Source organism: Phlebotomus papatasi, chromosome 1, assembly GCF_024763615.1.
Source record: "Phlebotomus papatasi isolate M1 chromosome 1, Ppap_2.1, whole genome shotgun sequence".
Lineage (NCBI taxonomy): Eukaryota > Metazoa > Arthropoda > Insecta > Diptera > Psychodidae > Phlebotomus > Phlebotomus papatasi.
In genome coordinates, this window is record NC_077222.1 from 60,585,536 (window position 1) to 60,609,439 (window position 23,904).

General features: G+C 33.4%; 2 protein-coding genes across 2 annotated transcripts in view; one reads left to right on the plus strand and one right to left on the minus strand.

The window, feature by feature from the left end:
* Positions 1 to 77: 77 nt before the first annotated feature.
* On the plus strand, positions 78 to 4,136 carry LOC129809563 (diphthine methyltransferase homolog). The gene is made up of 2 exons (XM_055859489.1): positions 78 to 736; positions 3,545 to 4,136. Exons 1-2 carry the CDS (start codon positions 178 to 180, stop codon positions 4,012 to 4,014), a joined length of 1,029 nt encoding a protein of 342 aa, XP_055715464.1. The 5' UTR covers positions 78 to 177; the 3' UTR covers positions 4,015 to 4,136.
* LOC129809562 (uncharacterized) overlaps positions 4,015 to 23,904 on the minus strand; it is a 24,025-nt gene continuing 4,135 nt past the window's right edge. The window contains exons 4-6 of the mRNA XM_055859488.1: positions 21,440 to 22,129; positions 15,582 to 15,981; positions 4,015 to 5,293 (exon numbers count right to left, since the gene is read on the minus strand). Of these exons, the coding sequence (XP_055715463.1) occupies positions 5,113 to 5,293; positions 15,582 to 15,981; positions 21,440 to 22,129 (1,271 nt within the window). The 3' untranslated portion in view covers positions 4,015 to 5,112. The remainder of the gene's footprint in view (positions 5,294 to 15,581; positions 15,982 to 21,439; positions 22,130 to 23,904) is intronic.

Genomic DNA, 23,904 nt, shown 5'->3' on the forward strand with positions numbered 1-23,904 from the left:
GAATTTAAAGAGCCAAATCAGCTGATTCATTCAAAAACTCGTACACAAATTGAATGAGTGTGCAGGCAGGTTCAAGTTCAGCCGGGTTGTTTGTAAACAAATATTAAGGTTAGAAAATTTTATTAACGCACGTTTTATTGTTGATCCAAATATACATTTTCCGCGAAGTATTTATAAATGTCCATTGTGAGTCTTCATAGTTTTCATACAAAATACTTTGCTGACTCGGTAGAATGGTGTTTGCATCCAGAACATGGACAAATATTTGCTTGTGGCACTTATCAATTGGATGACAGCACTTCCGAAGTGGTCAGAAGAAAAGGATCAATTTTGATCTTCAGTTTCAGCCTCAATGGAACTGATTCTGACCTACAGCTACTCCACGAGACAGAAACCGATGGGATTTTGGATCAAAAGTGGTTGAAGAATTTAGACATCCCTCTTCTAGCCACAGCAACATCTTCCGGAAACATTGAATTGTTTTCCTGGCAAGATAGCCAATTGGGATGTATCACTTCTCACAGAATAGACGCAGAAGTTCAGGATAACATTGCCCTGTCCCTAGACTGGAACTCGCAGAATAAACAGATCCTTGTCAGTGATTCAAAGGGATACATTTCCCTCCTCGATTTGGCCAATAATTCCACAATAAATCTGATCAATCGATGGAAAGCCCACTCTTTTGAAGCCTGGACGTGTTCATTTTATAAGAATAAGCCTGACATTGTTCTAACTGGTAAGCTTAAATATTTTACTAAAATTAAAGAAAGTTCTGCATTCACAAGAGAAAAGGTCGGGAGGTTTATAACGGTTTTCAGGCTTAAGATTATATGCAAGCGCCTGGCAAGTTGGCCTTTTTATATATGGAGCTATTTGAAGCCAATTCCTAAATTGATCTCGGACTTAGCTCACAGTGCTCCAAGGAAAAAATTTATTTAAACAAAAATTTAGTATATTTATCCCTCCATACGGAAAGGTATCTTATAATACGGAAAAACTTCTCACTTTTTAAATATTTAGCATAACGATCACGAGTGCAGAAAAATTCCCATACGTATTTGTAAGTGAAAGTAAGAAATTGGCTTCAACTTTGAAGGCCACTTGCCGGGGACTAGATTATATGGATTAATTCCCCTACCTTCTTAGGCATGATTTTAAGGAAAATTTAGCTCAAGATAGGATATTAGATTTCGAAAAATCAATATTAATTGCTTGATATTTAAAATTTCGAGATCTTCGGGAACTGTGCTAAACCTGTTATTTCAAATCCGTGTTAAACGGATTTCACATTGAAGGTATACACTTTTCTTCCGGAGAAGCAGATTTTGTACAGTTTTAGCAGACTCTGTCCTGATTCATCAAAATTTCCAAGTGCTTTTAATCAATATTTTTTAATAGATTCTTGAAAGCGCAATTACATAAGGTAAAGTGCCCTCGAGTCGACCGGTTCTTCAATTCGACCGGTAGAGTTATTTATTCAATTTATTTATAAGGGAAGAGTACCACGGATCGGAATGTTAAGAGATACAGTGACGGACAAAATTGTACCAATGTTTCAAAATTCTCTATAAAGGATTTAATATCTCAAGATCTAATTTATATTTTGACTAAAACTTTTTTTTATAGAGAGCTTTATTATAAAGCTACAAATTGTGTCTTATTAGAATTTTTTAGGAGAATTACTAATATTTTTATAGAGCCTTTTAAAAAAAGGATGCATTGGTACAATTTTGCCATAAATTACCCGGCTGAATAGCCTATATACCCTGTATAGGCAAAAAAGCAGCGAAATTATTTATAAAGATTTTACGGACTGATGTAGTATCATAAAGTTTAATACCAAAATCGGACGATAGGGCTGTAAGACCATGGAAATATTTGATATAGTGCGAAAATATGTAAAATAACCACCTGGGATCGAAAAGATATTGAAAAATCTCAGAAATGTCAGTTTAGTTGTCGAATTGTAAAATTAGTTGAAAACTGTTTTAGTTTCTTTTACATTTCGTTCTCTTTCTCTGCTTTACCGTTCATTCAGCCAAGTATTTTATGATTCGGTTATCATGCCCTAAAGCTGATCTTGCTCTGGATATCGATTTTGATTAGTTTAAAAGACTAGCCAACAGTTTAGAGCTCGCCGCACGCGATTTTTCGCTCAAATACAGCAATAAATGGTAATAAACTGTGATTGGAGTCCGGATTTGATAGTCCTACCACTGGATCACGTCTAGGTACGTAGTCTGATCTCTGTAATATGGCCTACGTCATGTTTTGTAGCCATTTTGTTGGACAAAAATCTGTTATTGATACACTTTTTCATGTAAGAGCGTATTTTACTCAAATATACCATTACTTAGGTTGTAAGTGAAAAAATTCCGGAAGTGTTCATGCAAAATGCGTTAATAACAGCCGGAAGTCATTATATTAAATCACTTTTTACGTAAATGGTTCATAAAATAAAATTTTAGAACAAAAAGTAGCGTTTAGGTACAAGTGACAAAATTGTACCAATGCATCCTTTTTTTATTCTCCTAAAAAATTCGAATAAGACACAATTTGTAGCTTTATAATAAATCTCTCTGAAAAAAAGTTTTAGTCAAAATATAAATTAGATCTTGAGATATTAAATCCTTTATAGAGAATTTTGAAACATTGGTACAATTTTGTCTGGCACTGTAGATGATAGCAGATTAGTAATTTTTAGTTTTAAAAGTATTGACTTTTGAATATCAATTAAGGAATTAAATTAAATATTAAAATTTCAGACCATATTTTTTCTGTTTGTTAGGCATAAGCATAAAATATAAGACACATTTTTTATAGTTGAATTTTTAGTAGGGGAACTCTCCCTTCGAACGTACATGCCTTCGAATAATGTGAATTTTCTCTTATTTTTCCTAAGAGACTTAACACATTTCTATTAAATATTAGTTAGCTTGTTATCAATTTTTTGATAATTACGTGATAATTATGTGTAAGTCTCTTAGGAAAATAAACAAAAATTACATTATTCGAAGGCATGGACGTTCGAAGGGAGAGTACTTTCCCCTAAGTGCCCTATAAAAGAATTTTCAAATAATAATTTAGTGACGACAAACAATCATCTATTTTTATAATCCTTAATAAATTAAATATTACCTTCGATCCGCCACTGATGTCTCTTAATATTCCGCCGATCGACCCGTGGTACCCTTCTCTTATGTCTATTTGGAACTAAAATAGCTTAATTCAAGTTAAGATTATTAAATTATTATTAATAGATACATATATTATTTAACGCAATGCATCGTACTAGAAATGATGACTAAAAAGCAGCGAACATCTTCCAAAAAAAATATATATTTTGGGGTTCTGATACACGGGAAAACCATCCGATCCGAGGAACACTGACCAGCTCTGGTGCTTTTCCTCTATCCGAAAAAGAACTTATTTATGATTGTGTAAAAGGAATCGATATTAATTCTCGGTTTTGAGTTCCAAAGCAAAAACAGCGGAGTCGTACCTACCGGAAGCTGATATTTGTTTATCATTGGCTTTCCTGCAGGAGGAGATGATTCTTTTTGTCGGATATACGATCTGAGAGATACAACGAAGGAACAGATAACTATAAAATCGCATGAAGCTGGAGTGACTTCCTTCCTCACATTCGAGAAGTATCCCGACATTTTCTGCACTGGGAGCTATGATGATCATCTAAGAGTGTTTGACATGAGATCACCAAAAAATCCTCTCACTCGCATTAATCTAAGTGGCGGAATTTGGCGCCTAAAGTCTAATCCACACGAAGAAGAATTGATTCTGTGTGCTTGCATGTATCAGAATTTTACAATTTGTAGATTTTCTTACGACGAAGCAAGTCCTGAACTCAAAATCGAAGCAACTTTCAACGGAGATCACAAGAGTATTTGCTACGGAGCTGATTGGAATCCTGACAAAAGTCCAAATGGACAATATATCTTTGGATGTTGCTCCTTCTATGACAATCTTCTCACTGTAAATTCATACCACAAATGATTTTAATGTTAAACTTTTTATTGGGATATTTGATTATATTCAAATGTTTCTCTTTTTTTTTAATTGGTAGAAAGATGTTTTTTTTTTCTTGAGAATAAAGAGCATAAATTTGTGTGATCCTATGTGTTGTGTCCTAATGGGTAAATTCTGTTTCTCCAATGTAATTCTAAAAATTATTACTTATTGATATTTCTTCTTCAAGTGATATTTTACTAAATAATTTATGACTATATCTTTCTGTTACACAATAAATTCACTGAAAATCCTAATTAGCTCTCCTAAATCATCCTTCCTACCTCCTTAATGCCACCAAGAGCCGAATAATTTATTCTTCACACCAAATAAAAGTGTAAAAAGAATTTATCACACGCACGCACATTACTCCCGGAAATTTGTTTTGTTTTCTTTAAAACTAATAAAAAATATATAGATATATTTATCTTTTATGATACACTAAAAAAAATTATTACAATTATTACGGAAAAAATAAATCACAAGTTTTAACTTCACTCTCCACTTAAACTTCTTCATTGGGTCATAAATTGTTTTCAATAATTTCTTTTGTAAGATTTTTGTTTTTTTTTCTTTAAACATGGAAAAGGCCAACAATTATTTTGTATTTATTACAATTTATGCAAAGTACTTTTCCTTCCAAATCTCTTCAATTCTTTCCCATCCTTTCTGTCTTAATTGACACTTCTTTCTGCTTTTTAATGCAACATTCCGTTTTTTTTGCTCCAACTTTAGTTTACACGTGAAAATACTACAATAAATTTCTTGCATGGAAACTTTCAGCTGTTTTTTCCCATTTGATAAAAATGGGCTAGTTTAACAAATATTCAATTGAAATAAAATATTTTGCAAATATTTTATGCAAAATATTTCAAATCAGTGAAATATTTGTGTATTCTGATTGCTCAAATTTACTTTTTTTTGTAATTATATTTCTTTGATATGAAATAGCCTTCTAAATATTGATTTACTTTTCCTTACCTTTTTGTTTTTGCCATCCAATGTTTAATATCAGTTAGTTTCAGTGGATTTTTTTCTCTAAAGACACTGTTTCTTCTTTTTATTTTCTCTAATGTGCTGAAAATTTTATGTCATCGATCCGTAGTCCAGGGAAGAATCACCTGTTAAATGGGACGGACCAGGATTTGGAGATCGCCTCCGGAAGGCTTCTCGAACACTATCAATGAGTCTCTGCTGGAAAGTCTTGTATTCCATATCTAGTGATTGGGTTTCGCCAAAGTTGAAATCAGCCACTTCAACAATTGTTCTGCAAAAAGAAAAAATGTTTCAACAAAACAAAAACGCGCTAGTGAAAGGCCTAGATCAGTTTATATAAAGGTTTGATTCTGTCATTGGAAATTCAGTTTGTGGGCAAATTAGAGGAATTTGCTAATTTGCTTTCATAAGTACTAGGCATATTATTTATAGGCATATCATTCATAAAGTCTTCAAAATCTGGACGTTTGAAATGTGTGAAATTTTTAACTTCAAAATGAGGAAAATTGGATGCGTAATGCACAAAGTGCCTAAAAAAAATGTTGAAGTCGATTTTCAAATGTTCAAATAAACAAAATGTTGAGCGATAGGGTAAAGGCTCATAATTTTGGACAGTTTGCTTAAAAGCATCGATGTTCCAAGTTTGAAGTGCGATATTTTCAATACTAACTGACTTTTTTTTGTTACTCTCTTTTCAGAAGGATTGTTAAGAAACTTGGCAAGAGTTTATTGTCTTTTTTTTACTAAAATTAGTCTTATTGCGTTTAAAAATGAATTGATATGTAGAGGTGAATTTGACTCTTATTTTGGACAACTTGGTTATTAATTTGGACAACTTGGCTGTAAATTTAGACAGCTAATCCGCCTCAACAGGATGCCGATTGTTCTTCATTTCATGAACCAATCTTACCAAGTCTTCTTCCTGTTCATGTAAGGGAAACGTATAATGTCACAAGAAGCCCGGGAACTTTCCATATCATTCATTAAATTGAGTTGACTTCGGTACTCCAAGTACGCTCGGATTTGTGCATTCCTTGGCCTTTCCGGGAGCCTTTCAAGGCTTTTCTCACTACATCTCTTTTTTAGAGATGATGCTCCTTTGTTTCTCCAGGCATTTGTTCAACCTAGTCATCACAAAAGCTAAAACTTCACGAAATTTCGAGAGAAAAACACCTGTCCAAAATAAGGAGTATCACCTCACTAGTGAATGTCTTAAAAAATTTCTCATTTTTCACACGAAAAATATAATTCACAAGGCAAATCTCACTACAGGTCAAATGTACAAATCACCATTAAAGTGAATCAACACAATATTCAATGAATATTCAATATCACTCAAAAAAAGCAAAGAAATATTGTTAGTACTACACCGCAGCTAAATAATACTGAAGTAAACACGAAGTTCCGCCATATTTCTCGTAAGCAATTTGCTCACACTGAATTTTCAACAAAGCAATTTCAACTCAAATCATATTCAAAATTTAACGTATTTATTGTTAAAATCTTCCAAAAAGAACAAGTATTTAGATGGAATTAATTTTATTCATCAAGTCCATCAAGTATTGGAATAAAGATCCATGATTTCAATCAATTTATTTTTAGTGTTCAATTTTATCCTCAAAGTGTCCAAAATAAGAAACTGGTCAAAATTATGAGCCTTTCCCCTATACAGAATAAGGATGAAACATGAGGATTTTATCCTTATTCATCATCTCATCATGCAATACCAGAAAACGGCAATTAACACCGTATTTTTATTGTTTAAAGATAGATCAGATAGATAAATTGTCTAAGAATATGCCTTAAAAATTTCACTGACCCATTCGATATGTTTCCGAAGATAACAGAGATGAAAGTAAAGGAGCGCTCGTGCGAATATCCAAAACTATGAACCGCGTTTTCTCTTATTTGCTTCAGTATTAAATTTTCTTCAAGTTGAACTAAAAGTTTTTGCATTATGTTTAAGTAAAATTTTTGTCTAAAAAATTGTAGGAAGTTGATGATATGGTCTAAATGGGGGGTAATTCGATACATAACCTCTTCGATTTTCGAAATTTCGATGTAGAATATTTCGAAAACTAGACAATGCTTTTTCTTTAAATTTTAGTATGTTATAGCTGAGGTCGAGACCTTTCCAATGGTGGATTACACCGGACCATATTTTCAATGTTTATGAAGCGATTTCGATGAAATTTGAGTATATATTGTATCTGAGATCGAGATCTTTTTAACAATGGGTCCTATTCATCCTTACTCCAACTCACTGTACTTAGACCCTTATTCTAAAATTACTAGTGATAAGCCCAGATAAGATTGTGGTAGCTGAGATTCTTTACAGGTGACCTCGAAATGCGTGAAAAATCAATTGTGATTTGAATTTAGAAGGTAAAGAATCGTGTCGAGTTAATTTTATTCATTTCGACTGCCAAGAACAGTTTGTTTGATGCGACTCTTTACTCCCAAAATTAACCTCACAATCGAATTTTCACGCATTCTGAGTTGTAGGCATTCCGAGTTGTACGTATTTCGGAGTGACCTGACCTGTAAAGAATCTCAGCTAACATAAGTTTATCTAGGCCATTTGTTTTTCAACAGCCTATTAACAAACCCAGTCAAACTTAGCCAACGGGTTTTACGGGTAATTTAGATGTAACTATAGATTTGTTGGACAATCTCGTCTTTACTATACTTGACTGTTATTAATTTCTATGACAACTTAACTTCCCTTGTTTCATAAATTCGGCTATAATAAGCTAATTAAAAAAAAATCAGTCAGTATTAAATCACATCCATAACACACCAAGTGTTGGAATTCGTTTGGAACTATTTTCCATACCTTTTTATTCGCAGAGCAATTGTCAGCAAAAAAAATTGTGCACCGCACTTTTCAATAGTATCTGATATTATATTGGCAATGTGTGGCAATTGAGTCAGTATTCACGTATTTTACAAAAAGTGACTTGGGCGTCGTAGCAATTATATTTAAAATCTCTGTAAACCAAATCACTCATAAGATAAAATAAGCCCAGATAAGCTTATGGTAGCTGAGATTCTTTACAGGTGACCTCGAAATGCGTGCATCTCGGGGTCCTTGCAACTCGAAATGCGCGAATATTCGATTGTGAATTGAATATTGGGGGTAGAGAATCGCGTCGAACAAACTGTTCTCGGCGCTGTAACAGATAAAATAGGCTTGACGTGATTCTTTACTTCCAAAATTAAACTCACAATCGATTTTTTACGCATTCCGAGTTGCACACATTTCGAGGTCACCTGTAAAGAATCTCAGCTACCATAAGCTTATCTAGGCTCTTTATTTCTCAACAGGCTGTTGAGAAACCCAGTCAAACTTAGCCAACGGGGTTTTACAGGTCTTACGGGCAATTTCGATGTAACTATGGATTTGTTGGACAATCACGCCTTTACTATAGTTGACTGTTATTAATTTCTATGACAACTAACTTCCCTTGTGCCACAAAGTCGGTTATAATGGGCAAATTTAAAAAATCAGTCATTATTAAATTAAGACAATGCGCAACACATCCATAACACACCAAGTGTTGGAACTCAGTTTGAAGGATTTTTCCATGCCTTTTTATTCGCGAAACAATTGTCAGTGACACAAGAAAAAAAATTTGCACACCGTATTTTTTAAGAGTCTCTGATAATATATTAACAATGTAGTCCACTATTTGGCTTTGAGTGCCAGTGTCCACGGAATTTATAAAAAGTGGTTTCAGCGTCGTAACAATTATGTTTATAATCCCTGTAAATCAAAATCAGTCATAAGTTAAAATAAGCCCAGATAAACTTGGTATCTGAGATTTTTTAGAGGTGACCTCGAAATGCGTGTAACTTGAAAAGTCTGAAAATTTTATTGTGAGTTGTATTTTGGGGCTAAAGGATCGCGTCGAACCAGATAACGGCGCTGAAACAGATAAAATAGGCTCGACGTGATTCTTTACTTCCAAAATTCAACTCACAATCGAATTTTTACGCATTTCGAGGTCACCTGTAAATAATCTCAGCTACCATAAGCTTATCTGGGCTTTTTTGTTTCTCAATAGGCTGTTGAAAAATCCAGCTAAACTTAGCCAACGGGTTTTTACAGGTCTTACGGGTAATTCCAATATAACTATGGATTTTTTTGGACAATGTCGCCTTTACTTCTTTAAATTTATCTTTTTCTTCACAATTTGTTTTCCATAATTTCGTCCATTTTTTTCCACACTTCTTGCGCTGTCTACTATTTCTTATTTAAGTAGCATTCAATATATCGTCGGTTGCGTCTACCTCTGTCGTATCTGCATTTGTTTTGTATCTGCATTCGGTGCAAGCTACAATACAGACGTCCCCTCTTGCGTGAAATGCTGACACAAAAGAAATGCAGATACGACAGAGGTAGACGCAACCGACGATATATCCCCTCCTTCGTTGCTTCTTTTGCTGCTTTGTCTGCTCTTTTATTCCCTTTGTCCAGGAATCCATTGCACTATCACTTTTATATTTTTATTTGCGTTAACAATTTCTTCGATTTTGTTTTCATATATTTTATTGCTCTCTTCTCTTTTAAAAATGATTTGCATGAGCTCTTGGGTCGCCTTTACTATTTGGTTGTTATTAATTTCTATGACAACTTAGCTTTCCTAGTCCCATAAATTCGGTTAGAATAGACAAATATAAAATATCAGTCAGTATTAAATTAAGACAATGCGCAACACATCCATAACACACCAAGTGTTGGAATTCGTTTGGAACTATTTTCCATACCTTTTTATTCGCAGAGCAATTGTCAGCAAAAAAAAGCACCGCACTTTTCAATAGTATCTGATAATATATTGGCAATGTTGCCCGCTATTTGGCTTTGAGTACCAGTATCCACGTATTTTACAAAAAGTGGCTTGGGCGCCGTAGCAATTATATTTATAATCCCTGTAAATCAAAATCAGTCATAAGATAAAATAAGCCCATATAAGCTTATGATAGCTAAGACTTTACAGGTGACCTCGAAATGCGTGAATCTCGGGTCCTTGCAACTCGGAATGAGCGAATATTCGATTGTGAATTGAATATTGAGGGTAAAGAATCGAGTCGAACAAACTGTTCTCGGCGCTGTAACAGATAAAATAGGCTCGACGCGATTCTTTACTTCCAAAATTCAACTCACAATCGAATTTGTACGCATTCCGAATTGCACGCATTTCGAGGTCACCTGTAAAGAATCTCAGCTACTATAAGCTTATCTGGGCTCTTTGTTTCTCAACAGGCTGTTGAGAAACCCAGTCAAACTTAGCCAACGGGGTTTTACAGGTCTTACGGGCAATTTCGATGTAACTATGGATTTGTTAGACAATCTCGCCTTTACTATACTTGACTGTTATTAATTTCTATGACAACTAACTTCCCTTGTGCTTGTGGCACAAGTCGGTTATAATGGGCAAATTTAAAAAAATCAGTCATTATTAAATTAAGACAATGCGCAACACATCCATAACACACCAAGTGTTGGAACTCAGTTTGAAGGATTTTTCCATGCCTTTTTACTCGCGAAACAATTGCCAGTGACACCAGCAAAAAAAATTTGCGCACAGTACTTTTTAATAGTCTCTGATAATATATTGACAATGTAGTCCGCTGTTTGGCTTTGAATGTCAATATCCACGGATTTTATAAAAAGTGGTTTGTCGTAACAATTATGTTTATAATCCCTGTAAATCAAAATCAGTCATACGTTAAAATAAGCCCAGATAAACTTAGTATCTGAGATTTTTTAGAGGTGACCTCGAAATGCGTGCAACTTGGAAAGTCTGAAAATTTTATTGTGAGTTGTATTTTGGGGCTAAAGGATCGCGTCGAACCAGATAACGGCGCTGAAACAGATAAAATAGGCTCGACGTGATTCTTTACTTCCAAAATTCAACTCACAATTGAATTTTTACGCATTTCGAGATCACCTGTAAATAATCTCAGCTACCATAAGCTTATCTGGGCTTTTTTTGTTTCTCAACAGGCTGTTGAGAAATCCAGCTAAACTTAGCCAACGGGTTTTAACAGGTCTTACGGGTAATTCCGATATAACTATGGATTTTTTGGACAATGTCGCCTTTACTTCTTTAAATTTATCTTTTTCTTCACAATTAGTTTTCTATAATTTCGTCCATTTTTTCCACACTTCTTGCGCTGTCTACTATTTCTTATTTAAGTAGCATTCAATATATATCCCCTCCTTCGTTGCTTCTTTTGCTGCTTTGTCTGCTCTTTTATTCCCTTTGTACAGGAATCCATTGCATTATCACTTTTATATTTTTATTTGCGTTAACAATTTCTTCGATTTTGTTTTCATATATTTTATTGCTCTCTTTTAAAAATGATTTGCATGAGCTCTTGGGTCGCCTTTACTACTTGCTTCTTATTAATTTCTATGACAACTAACTTCCCTTGTGCTACAAATTCGGTTAGAATAGGCAAATTTAAAATATCAGTCAGTATTAAATTAAGACAATGCGCAACACATCCATAACACACCAAGTGATGGAATTCACTTTGAAGGATTTTTGCATGCTTTTTTATTTGCTGAACAATTCTCAGTGACAACAGCAAAAAAATGTTACGCACCGTACTTTTTATGTCTCTGATAATATAATATTGACAATGTAATCCGCTGTTTGGCTTTGAATGTCAGTATCCACTGATTTTATAAAAAGTGGTTTGGGCGTCGTAACTTGTAACACATATGTTTATAATCCCTTTGAAATATCTGTAACTCAAAATCAATCATAAGCCCAGATAAGCATATGGTAGCGGAGAATCTTTACAGGTGACCTCGAAATGCATGCAACTCGAAATGTGAGAAAATTTGATTGTGAGTTGTATTTTAGGGCTAAAGAATCGCGTCGCACAAACTCTTTTTGGCGTTTTAAAACGGATAAAATAGGCTCGAAACGATCCTTTACTTCCAAAATTCAATTCACAATCGAATGTTCACGCATTCTGGACTGCAGGCATCTTGAGTTGCACGCACTTCAAGGTTACCTGTAAAGAATCTCAGCTACCATAAGCTTATCTGGGCTTTTTGTTTCTCAACAGGCTGTTGAAAAACCCAGCTAAACTTAGCCAACGGGTTTTTACAGGTCTTACGGGCAATTTCAATGTAACTGTGGATTTTCTTGGACAATGTCGTCTTTACTACTTGGTACAGCTAACTTCCCTTGTGCAACAAATTCGGTTCCAATTAGCAAATTTAAAAAATCAGTCAGTATTAAATTAAGACAATGTACAATACACCCATAACACACCAAGTGTTGGTATTCATTTTGAAGGATTTTCCATGCCTTTTTATTCGTGGAACAATTGTCCTGACAACAGTAAAAAAAATTCGCAGCGTACTTTTTCTTCTTCTTTTTCTCTTATGTTATGTTATGCCGTAGACACACTTACGACTAAAGTCCAGAGACGACTGAGCTCCGACTAGGAGTCATAGCCAAGTCAGTTCCTGACACACTATAAACGAGGCTTAGCATTCAAAGATATAGACAAAACCTAGCTTTTGAGGGTTTTATGCACATATTTTTATTGCAATGTACATGAACTCTATTTAAAATGGAACTATTTGTAAATTTACATCTGAGTTCAAGTGCAATAATTATTGTCAATTACAATTATTTGAGAGGTGAACGCTAACTCGCGACTTAAGCCAATTTAGGAGATTCTATAGTTAATAGTTCTTGTTGTTATACGTGGATTGCGAAGTAAGTTTACAAGTAGTTTCATTTTTGAAGGAGTATTGGTGCATTTAAGTAGAAATATCTGCATAAAAACACACTAAAATTATGTTTTGTGAGTGCCAGCAAATATTAAGCCTCGTTTGCAGTATGTCAGGAACTGACTTGGTTATGAATGAGCTTAGTTTTCTCTGCATTTTAATCGTAAGTGTGTCCAGCACCTTAGGCTGTCGGACTCACTCGGGTCCATATTCCATATAGCCAATTTGTTCACTTAGTTTAAATTTGAAATTTTCATTTTATCACACATAATTTACTTTTTTATCACTTTTTTATTTATCGCTTTTTTTAATCACTTATTATTATTATTATTTTACGTTCACTGTATTACGTACTTTTTAATAGTCTCTGATAATATATTGGCAATGTAGTCCGCTGTTTGGCTTTGAGTACCAATATCGACGGATTTTATAAAAAGTGGTTTGGGCGTCAAGTCGTAACAATTATATTTGTAATTCCTTTAAAATCTTTGTAAATCAAAATCTATCATAAGCTCAGATGAGCGCAACTCGGAATGAGTAAAAATTTAATTGTTGAACTCAACGTACCCTTAAGAAGAGAATCCTAGTTGGACCACCACCACGTGCTACTGTGACCGAATTTCCAAGACCCCGGTTATTTTAATCTCACAATATATCTCTTTAATTTTTATTGAAACATGCCGTAGGTGTAGCGTAGTTATTCATAAATGTATTGTATACAGTTATTCGGGATTTCATTTGATTGAAAGGATTTGCAATACTAACGGTTCGGTTGAAATTGGAGTAGTGACTTTCCTAAAAGCCCAGCCGGGCGATTTTCGCAAACAAGTAACGTTTATAAGGTAGACATTTCGATTAGATTAGATTTTTGCATATCAAGGATGTGATACCTATAGGCTTAATAAGGTATTTTTCATGATCCTTTCTTAGGTTCAAAACCAATTGGTTTGGAGAACGACCCATCACATTAAAAACTTGTGAAATAGAAATATTGTTTTCTCTCAAAAACCTAAAGTAGGGGAGACTGGGGCAAAAAGTCACAAATCGAAAAATTCGAAATTCAATATTTTTCGAGGTAAAAAAGATAGCGGCTCAATTTTTTTTCTATAGATAGCCTCCATAGACCTTCTTCAATGTCGTAAGTTTCTTAGAATTCGAACAAGGAATTTAGAAAATAAAAAATATCGAAATTTTTAGCCCTATTTTTGAAATATTTTCCTTGCATAAGATAACAACTATTACCTACTTATTGTCTAAAATTGATGCACTGGTGAATATTTTCTAAATAATTTGGATTTTTTTTAATACGAATCCGCTATCTATTTTAGAATTTCACAATAGTTCTTTTCTCTAGAAATCCTTTTATTAAAAATGGCCACTTGGGGTAAAAAGTAACAAAAGGTATAGAACAAAATGTAATAAAAATCGAAGCAATTTCTGATGTCTCACGGCAAAAAGAAACGTCATTGCCATGTCTCGCCGCTTGTTGCTTGCATTGGTCAAACGATTTGCAGTCTTTTGTGTGTTTTTTTCTAAAATAGCTTGAAAAGTGCTTTTCTCGTTTTCTCACTTTTCTCGCAGAGAAAACGGTATTTTCCAAAGGTGTAGATGAATAAATTTTCTATGAAAATATGTCCTCTAGGTATTTTGTCAAATTTACGGAAGCCCGTAATGAAACGAATCAAAATATGATAATACCCAATGTCTGGTACTATTTGCCCCAGCATTTTTGAGAATAGTCACAAAATTACCATTTAGAAATTGGCTCGATAAACGTATTTCCTTACAAAATAGAGGAAAATTACTTTCACAAAGTTGTAGAGCGGTAAATTTCCCATAAAACTGCGCTAATTAGAAATTTTTGAAGCGCACAAGTAGCTTGTAAAAAATAAAATATCCGTTTTGTGACTTTTTGCCCCAGTCTCCCCTACTACTTACAAATGAAATATTTTTATTTTATAATTCATTTAATATTTGCTATGACGTATTGAAAAAATCCCATATCTAATTTATTTATTACGACCCTTACTAACAATTTAGCTACATTTAATGTTCCTTTTTTATAATGGTTATATTTTTCATCACTGGATTAAAAAACTATAAAATCTAAAATAAAATTAATTAAGAGAGCTGGAATGTTAACAGGAAAATTTTTTTTTGTGAAAATATAGATATAAAAGTCATTGTATAATTAAGAAAATAACTATTTTTTATAAAACGAAAGATTGTAAGAAAATTTACGTATTACAAAATTACTGAGCAATTTTTTCTTAATTAACGTCTTCAGTCTTATAAAATATAAGTTGCTTATTAAACTTCTTAAGACAATTTGATTCAGATCTCTCGGCAATTCTCAGCTGAATCTTGAACTCTGCACGAAATGCTAATTCTGCGAGATTAACTAGTAAAACAGCCATTTTCTGAAATGGTTGAAAAGGACAAAATAGAAAGATTTATTCTTTTTGGAAATCCCTATTATTGATAATGATAAGCAAGACCCTGTTTGAGCTATTCTGAAAGCCATATAGACTACTTTTTTTTGTATTTAAAAGCACCGTATTGAGTAAAGAACTCACAACATATTTGGTTGCGATCCTTTAATGTACGCCAATCTACAATAAAATGTTAGTTTTCGAAGTAGGAAAGGTCCTCAGATATTTTTAAAAGCGTCTTATTGAAGATATGGATTTTCTTAGATGCTATTAGAAAATCCAAATAGCCTGTAGTTCATGCAATAATCCGAAGATAAGACTGGGACTAAATTTTCAATAAAAGAAATTAAGGAACAACCACTTACCTCTTCTTATTCTGGATGTAGTAAGCGACACCAAAGATCACCGAGATAACCGCCAGGAGGGTAAAAACCACTGGGACAACAATCACAGACAACTGAGACTGCTTCTTCACCTCGTAGATATTCACGGCCACCTGATTAATCGTTTTGGTGACATCGTTCTTGATGATCACCAGTAGAATATATTGTTCTGCCTGCGAAGTGAAGTGCGTAGCATCAAAGTCACATGTATCCGTGGGAATCCAATCCATGCATGTCTCATTTCCGGTGGCATTGTAAGGAGCATTGTGGATTTTGATGCAGTGATGGAACGGTGGTGATCCGGAACACTTCACCTTCAGCGAAAGTAGATCCCCTTGGTGGAGCCAGTTATTGCCGGTGATTGTTACGTTTGAGATGGAATCTGCAGACAGCAAGAAAGAAAGAAAAAACAATGGCGAATATAATTTACACTCCAATTGAGATGAGTTCGAGAATAAAAGTGAAAATTACTCTAATCAATATAAATAATTACTAAGTATTTCACAATGAGGCGCTAAAAAAGTATATTAAAAGAATCAAAAAGCTATAAAATATGAGCACACAGCGAATAACTTTGCTCATTGACCTCATGTCTCAAAGGAAAGACAATATTTAGTCAGCAAATAAAACGTTTTGTGATATTAAATAAATTCCGTATGGCATGGAAAATTCATTAACGTAATATACGCAGTAGAAGCAAATTAACCACATCGTTTATATGCCGTGTTTTACCAACACTGAATATTTTTCTCGTCTTATAGGTTTTACTTGTCTTTTTTATTGATCTCATGTTTTAGAACGTGCTTGAAGAAGAATTAAAAAAGAAAGCCAGAAAATTGCATTTATGCATTTACTACTCGGATTCCATTTGAGAGAAAAATATCTCTAATTTGTCTACTAAAACATCTACTATATCATAAATGTTATGAAACTTAAGCTTTGAGAAAAAAGCTTCATGATTTTTTTCGCCTTCCGTTTTAAGATTTAGAGATTCAACAACGGGAGATAAAAGATTAGGCTTTTAGGGGAATTCTCATAAGTCAACCATATTACCGATCACATCACTTTTATGCTCTCTGCCTTCATCATTATTTTTTAGATTTTCATTTTAAGTTATCATTGATACGCATTCAACAATTTTTTCTCTGTTTGAATATGCTTTAAAAACAGTAGTAAGGTTGACTGCTAAACCCTGACTGATTCATTCGCCAAGATTGTTTGGCAAAAAGCGTTTTTGTTCGATTAGAAAAGGAATAGGCAAACTTTGAAAAAGGAAATGTAGGCGTAAAGGGAAGCGAATTATGGACAGAGCCGGAACTTTTACGGAGCGCATCCGATCTCTCCAATAAATCGTGTACCACTCTGATCGGTCCCACAGAGGCATCCCACCGGTTATCACAGTAGCACAGCCAATATACAGAGAGGACAAAGAAGGATATGGAGAAATATGATTTTTATCTACTCTTAACTGGGACTGGGATATTTGGGAGCATTTTTTTTGTAAAGTAACGCTATAGAACTATATCCAAAGGACCTTTAATCGGTGATCCTAAACCATCAGTGTATGAAAGTTTGAAATAAATCTTTCCTGCTAAATTTTACAGGCTAAATATTCTCAAGGATTAGCCTGAGTCTAAGGCCTAATGCCCTAGACACACTTATGACTTAAGCCAAGAGTCGACTTATTGTTATTATAATCAAAATAATGATCAGATTACATTTCCATCGGTTTCTGAGTAATTCGTCTCCATTATTTTGATTATAATTACGTTAAACCGTCTCTCGGCTTAACCCTTTAAGGACGATTGGAACACCGGTGTCTCATGAAGAAAATAATTTTTCCTGACTACCTAAAGGACCTAAAGTTATTTTTTCCTTATGTTCGTACGTAATTGCAAAGCGGAAGGTTAAACGAATCTAGGATATTTTTTGCCAGTCTCCAGCTATTTGCTATTATAGTAAATATTTAAGCTTAAAAATGGCGAATTTTTAAATTCTCATATTGAAAAATTATTTTAATTATTTTTTTATACTTCCATTTTTTTAACCAAAACCCTTTTGGGAATAAAAACTAGATTACCCATACGTAATATTTTTCATTAGACTGAAAATTATTATTTAATGTTATTTTCAGAAAAATTACTTAAATTTCGGGCTATTTTTGTCCCTATCACACGTAGAGGTAAAAAATGCACCGAATCAGACTCTGTTGAACTTTCCAAAGTTAGATGTAAAACGTTTCACACATTTTGTTTATCGGTTTAATTTTTATTGTTGATTTTCGGTCCGTAAAAAGTGTCTCGTCATTAAAGGGTTCAGTCGCAAGTGTGTCTAGGGCATAAGTGCTCCATATTATTACATTTCAGATGTTTACCACTTTTTACATACCCTGTTTAGTTAATTTTGATAAAAAACTTCTTGGAGGAAATACTCTTTGGGAAATAAATCAAAAATTAAAAAAAAATCAAAACTGACAATGAATTTTTGATCAAAAACTCCAAAACATTTTTGAAACATTCACCGATATTTAAATTTGATGAAATATAAATTGATTAAAGTTAACCCCTTGAAAAAATATTTTTGAAAGCCAAGCCTGCGAATTCATTTTTTTAATTGCCTATATTCCTGATTAGATTTTAGATTAGTTTTCAGTTTATTTCCTTATGAATCCAAAGATCCCTTCTTAAACCTATATATACAATTTTAGTTTGAGTTGTGGTTTGCGATGCGATCGCCCAAAAAAAAATCTTATAGAATTTAAACCGAATTTAGTCGCATTTAACTTTGAGTTTGTGATATTTTCTTTACTTCTCCTATCTTGTCTTTTAAGATCTATTAGGTGAGATTCTTAACAATCTCACCTACTATTTTACTCTGTGTATTGGGGAATCAGTGGCGCAATAGGCAAGACCGTTGGCTCTTGGGCGGATCGATTCCCTGGCTCGATTCACTGTTGTGAGTTCGAGTCCCGCCCGGTGCAAAGATCTGAATGTTAAGAAAAAGACATTTTCACTATGATATAACGTAAGAAAAATGCACCGCCTCGCCCAACAACTCCGGGAGCATGGAAGAAGCATTCACCACACTACAGGAAGGCGCTCCTGGGCGGTCTACAATGGACTTCGCAAATTCTTCCAACACGGGATATGACATTGTAAAAATGATTACCTTGTAATAAATATCTCGATACGATTAATAATAATAACTCTGTGTATTAATTTTACCAATTTTTAGTTTATGAATTTAAATTTTAAATAAACTTAAAACTTTAGATGTTGAAGGGGCTTTATGAAAGTTATGGGTCCCGATCAAAATCTCGAAGCCAAAAACTCGAACTCCCAAATTCCAAATGGGTCGAAATCCCAAAAAGCCAAAATCCCGACTTCTTAAAAATGTCATAGCTACTCACTCGATTGCATCCGCGCTTGTTGGAGGTAAAGGGAAATTTTATTCGACATCTTACTCTAAGTCCTCTAAGTATATTGTCGTACTATTAAGAATTTTGGTTTTCGGGACTTCGTCGTTCGGGATTTCGGCGTTTGAGCATTTTCGCCCTTTTAAAATTTTGGCTTTTGGGATTTTGGTTTTTCGGGATTTCAGTTTTTCTGGCTTTTCGGAATTTTGGATTTTTGGGATTTTGGCATTCGGTATTTCGACGTTCGGGATTTTGGTTTCATAATTTTAGTCCTTTCGGGCTTTTGGCTTTTCAGGATTTTGGCTGTTCGGGATTTTTTACGTTCGTAATTTTGGTTTCAGGATTTTTTCCCTTTCGGGGTTTTGTTTTCAGGTTTTTTTTTCGGGCTTTTAGCTTTTCGGAAATTTGGTTTTTTGAAATTTTAGGAAATTCGGGATTTTGGCTTTCGAGATTTCGACCCATTCGATAATTTTGAAGTTTGGAAATATAGCAGGCAACAGAAAGTTATCTATGGCAAAAATTTGAACAAGACAAGGCATCAAATGAAAATCCCTTGTTATTGAATCATAATTAAATCGGTTTTGACCTAGTATTTTATTTAAAAAGGAGAGAGGTCCAATGAAAAGGCTTTGCAAATGTTACCACCACAATATGGTTTCTTTTGGTCATATAATGTGCTAATGTCAATGCTAATATTATCTTTGATCATTTATTCAGTTATTTCCTTAGTTTGATAATTTTTTCAAATATTTTATCAGTCACTTGTTTCTTCATTTGACTCATAGAATTCATTGGCTTTGGTCCGCAGTACGTTCAACAAAATTATTACTATTACGCAGTAAAAGATAAATAAGAAATATCCATATAGTTCTCGTGCAAACTTTTTTTTTCATTAATGAATATCTTTCACGTATCGTACTGTTGTTTTCCATCTCATTTGTATTCAGAGATGTTTGTACAAAAATGCACATCGTCTTTTTCAATTAAAATTGAAATTCATTGAAGACCCATTTAAAACATTTAATAATAAATTATTCTGACGCTTTACAAGAAATACACAATGAGCCACTTTAGGTGTTATAAAATTGAAGAATTAAAAATTTAACTGCAAGAGTTGGGTTAATTCTAAGAAAATCAATTAGTGAATCTATAAGACTAAAATAATGTAACTGAAATGTTTGTTATAATCCCTTCAATTCTGAAAATAATCTTTAAACCATAAATCATTAATTCAGCTTTTAAGAGTTGCATTATGAACGATTAAGATCCTTAAAGTATCAAATATCGTTAGAATTATAAGGTAGAATGCAAGACATTTCATAATAACTAAGTTGAAATGGAAATGTAAGCAATAAACTTTTTCAAAATTCTTTAATTCAAAATAATTTAAATAAATAATTGAAATAATTTAAAGAATATCAAACTAAAATATTTTTTTTAAGTATGCTGTTATTTTAGTCTTCATGGTCCACGTAACCCCTTAATAAGGGGTACTATGGAGCCTTATGTGCTAGCGTCATTCTTTAACTTAAATTTAAAATCTCAATGTACCAAAAATTAGCCACACTCCCATCGCTTCACGTTAATTTAAAAATTAACAAAAAAGACGCTTTGCTTAAAAATACAATTCGAAATATTAGCTTCTCAATTTTCCGAAGCTTAGAAAATTATCTTGAGCACCTGGACGAGTTCATATTGTCTATAATAATTATAATTTTCCCACACAATAACTTTCTTTTTCAATTCAACAAGATGATGTACCTTTCAATCATGCAAACCCCGTTTATTTTGCGAATTGCTTCATACCAATTACTGCTTTTTTTTCTTCAAGAATATATTGTTCAATTTAGAAAATTCAATCTATTCTAACATTGTGGTATTTCACACACTTTCTTTGCTTCACAGAATTTTGCTGTGGGATTTTTTTTTCATTATTAATTTCTAATTATTAGGTTGCAAAAGTAATTTAATCAATTTCGCGTTTTTTTTTCCTTTTTTTTATTCACAAAGTAGCGGAAAAATCCATGAATTTAAAATACTGTCACGGGGAAAAAAACCTTGCAAACAACATTTTGGGGTGACTTTTTGTTAAAGTGTCTCTTAAATTGCATCATCATGCTCACATAGCTACAATTGAGAGACTTCTACATAGAGTTGATATTCAGAAACAGAATATCATTGAAAATTGTTTGTAATTCTTTCATAAAAATCCAAATATTTAGATTTTAAATAAAATAAATGCTATTTGTATTTGTGCCAATTTACTTTACTGTTCTTTGTTTCATCGTAGAAGGAAATAATAAAACGTAATACTGCGATAAAAATAAAATTCTGATAAGGAATACATGCATTTCTGGGTCATGAAAAAATGTCGTAAAAATAATTCTAAGAAAATAAGAATTTCATATATTGATTTGATACTCACGTTTAACCGTAACCGTTCGACTGAAATAGCCATAAGTCTTCTTGGGATCTGGAGCTACCATTGACTTATTGAAGCACACAAACGGCTGATCAACATGATCTTTTTTCTCCTCTTCTGCTGGCTGTTCCGTTCCTAAAAATTCCGTAACATTATCCTTCGTAATCTCCTCTCCAGACGGTCCAATTTCCACATCTTCATCGGTCACTTCCCTCTTCTCAATCGACTTTTTTGTAGTTGTTGTTGTTGTCGAGGGTGTTGTTGTTGTTGTTGTTGGGGTTGTTGTCGTTGAAGGGGTTGTTGTAGTTGTTGAAGTGGTTGTAGAAGGGGTAGTAGTGGTAGTTGTGGGGGTTGTAGTCGTAGTAGTAGTTGTAGTCGTAGTAGTCGTAGTTGTTGTAGTAGTTGTTGTTGTAGGCTCCGGAATCTTCTCATACGAAGCTACAACAAGTGCTTCAATATTGTATTTCTGATTCTCAGTCCTGTATTGATTGAGCAACGTGTAATTCTCAGTGAAGCCTACATATGTACAATCGATAAACCAAAATGTTTGAACAGATGTTGCATTTTGTTTCAGCAACTCCATATCGCTGTCTTTCAGTTTTATCGAATGATCCACCTGCAATTCACTTGCCACATAATCATTCTCTCGCATTGTCCCATTCTGCCACAATTCCAATTCTCCATTTAGCAGAGCTACAAAGGAACAAAGGGCAATTTGAGAGAATAGCGCAAATTTTATTATACAAACTCGGGCTTGAATTTAGCGAGAAGAATATTGAAATTGAATGGTAATGATTCACTTAAAAAGACAATTAAAGGGACGATCCACGTGAAAGAGGGCAAACCATATCCTAAACACTTCGCTTCTCTAACACATATAGTTGTTTTGTTACACATAATCTTTACTTCTTACTAAGTTACCACAGCCTGAGCTTAAAATAAATAATTTGTTCTGATCGAGAACTAACACATGTGTTCCGGTTCCGAGATAAAACAGTTTGGGATATTCACTGAGGGTTTTTGGAAAACTCTTCAACACTGACTCACATGAACTATCAACAAGTCATTTCTTTCATCTAACTCTTTCATTTCTACCCAAAATATTTCTGAATTATCTCAAATGGGATTTATCTGAAGATTTTCAAAGTCTAATCCCTAACATTCCTAGATGGTATATTCCTTATTATAATTTTGACAAAATAAAATTTTATTAGAATAACTTCTGAATTCTGAAAAAAACAGCATCAGCTTTTATTCACTGAGAAAAAAAGGGGTGCGATTAACTTTTTTTCCTCGTAACTTTAACACTTTTTAGATGTAAAAATATATCAACATTTTTCAATGTTAATTTTACACCTTTTTAAGTGTAAACGTAACATGAAAAGGGTGACTTTAACCCCTAATACGCCTAAAAAGCATAATATTTACACCGATATCGGATCAATACTGCAGGGTAAAATTAACATTTCCGGAATGTTATTTTAACTTTTTCAGTTATTTTAACTTTAACAGTGTTGTAACACTGAGAGAAATCCGAAAAAGTTAAAAAAACATTCCGGAAATGTTTATTTTACCCTGCAGCATTGATCCAAAATCGGTGTAAATATTATGCTTTTTAGGTGTATTAGGGGTTAAAGTTACCACTTTTCATGTTAATTTTACCCTTAAAAAGGTGTAAAATTAACATTAAATAATGCTGATATATTTTTACACCTAAAAAGTATTAATTTTACGAGGAATAAAAAGTTATTCGGACCCCCTTTTTTCTCAGTGAAGGAGAATAACACTTTTCATACCGTATTTTTGCTAGAACTTCACGGGTTCCCATAGATCGATCCAACACTGAGAAAAAAGGGGATGTGATTAACTTTTTTTCTCGTATACTTTTTATGTGTAAAAATATATCAACATTTTTTAATGTTAATTTTACACCCTTTTAAGTGTAAAATTAACATGAAAAAGGGTAACTTTAACTCTTTCGCGTCCATAGGGTCATATATGACCCGGGGAAAAAAGTTTCTTTTTGGCTATTTACATTAATTGAAATCTAACTGGAGTCTTGAGAAAATGAGCCAAGAATCTTACATCCTTCTATTATGATGTCGTGCACGAACAGATAGATTTCAATTAATGTAAATACCCAAAAAAAACTTTTTTCCCCGAGTCATGACATTACCCTATGGACGCGAAAGAGTTAACCCATAATACACCTAAAAAGCATAATATTTACACCGATTTCGGATCAATAATGCAGTGTAAAATTAAGATTTCCGGAATGTTATTATAACTTTTTCGGATTTCTCTCAGTGAAGGACCATTAACATGTTTGTAATCTCCTCATCTCTTTTTCATCTAAAACCACGTTTTTTGGCTATGTTTTAGAGTTTTTCTAGGCGAACATTTCCTCCATATACGAAAATACCGCTGAATCATATCAAATAACGGGTTTTCAAGTTCAAAGATTAAAA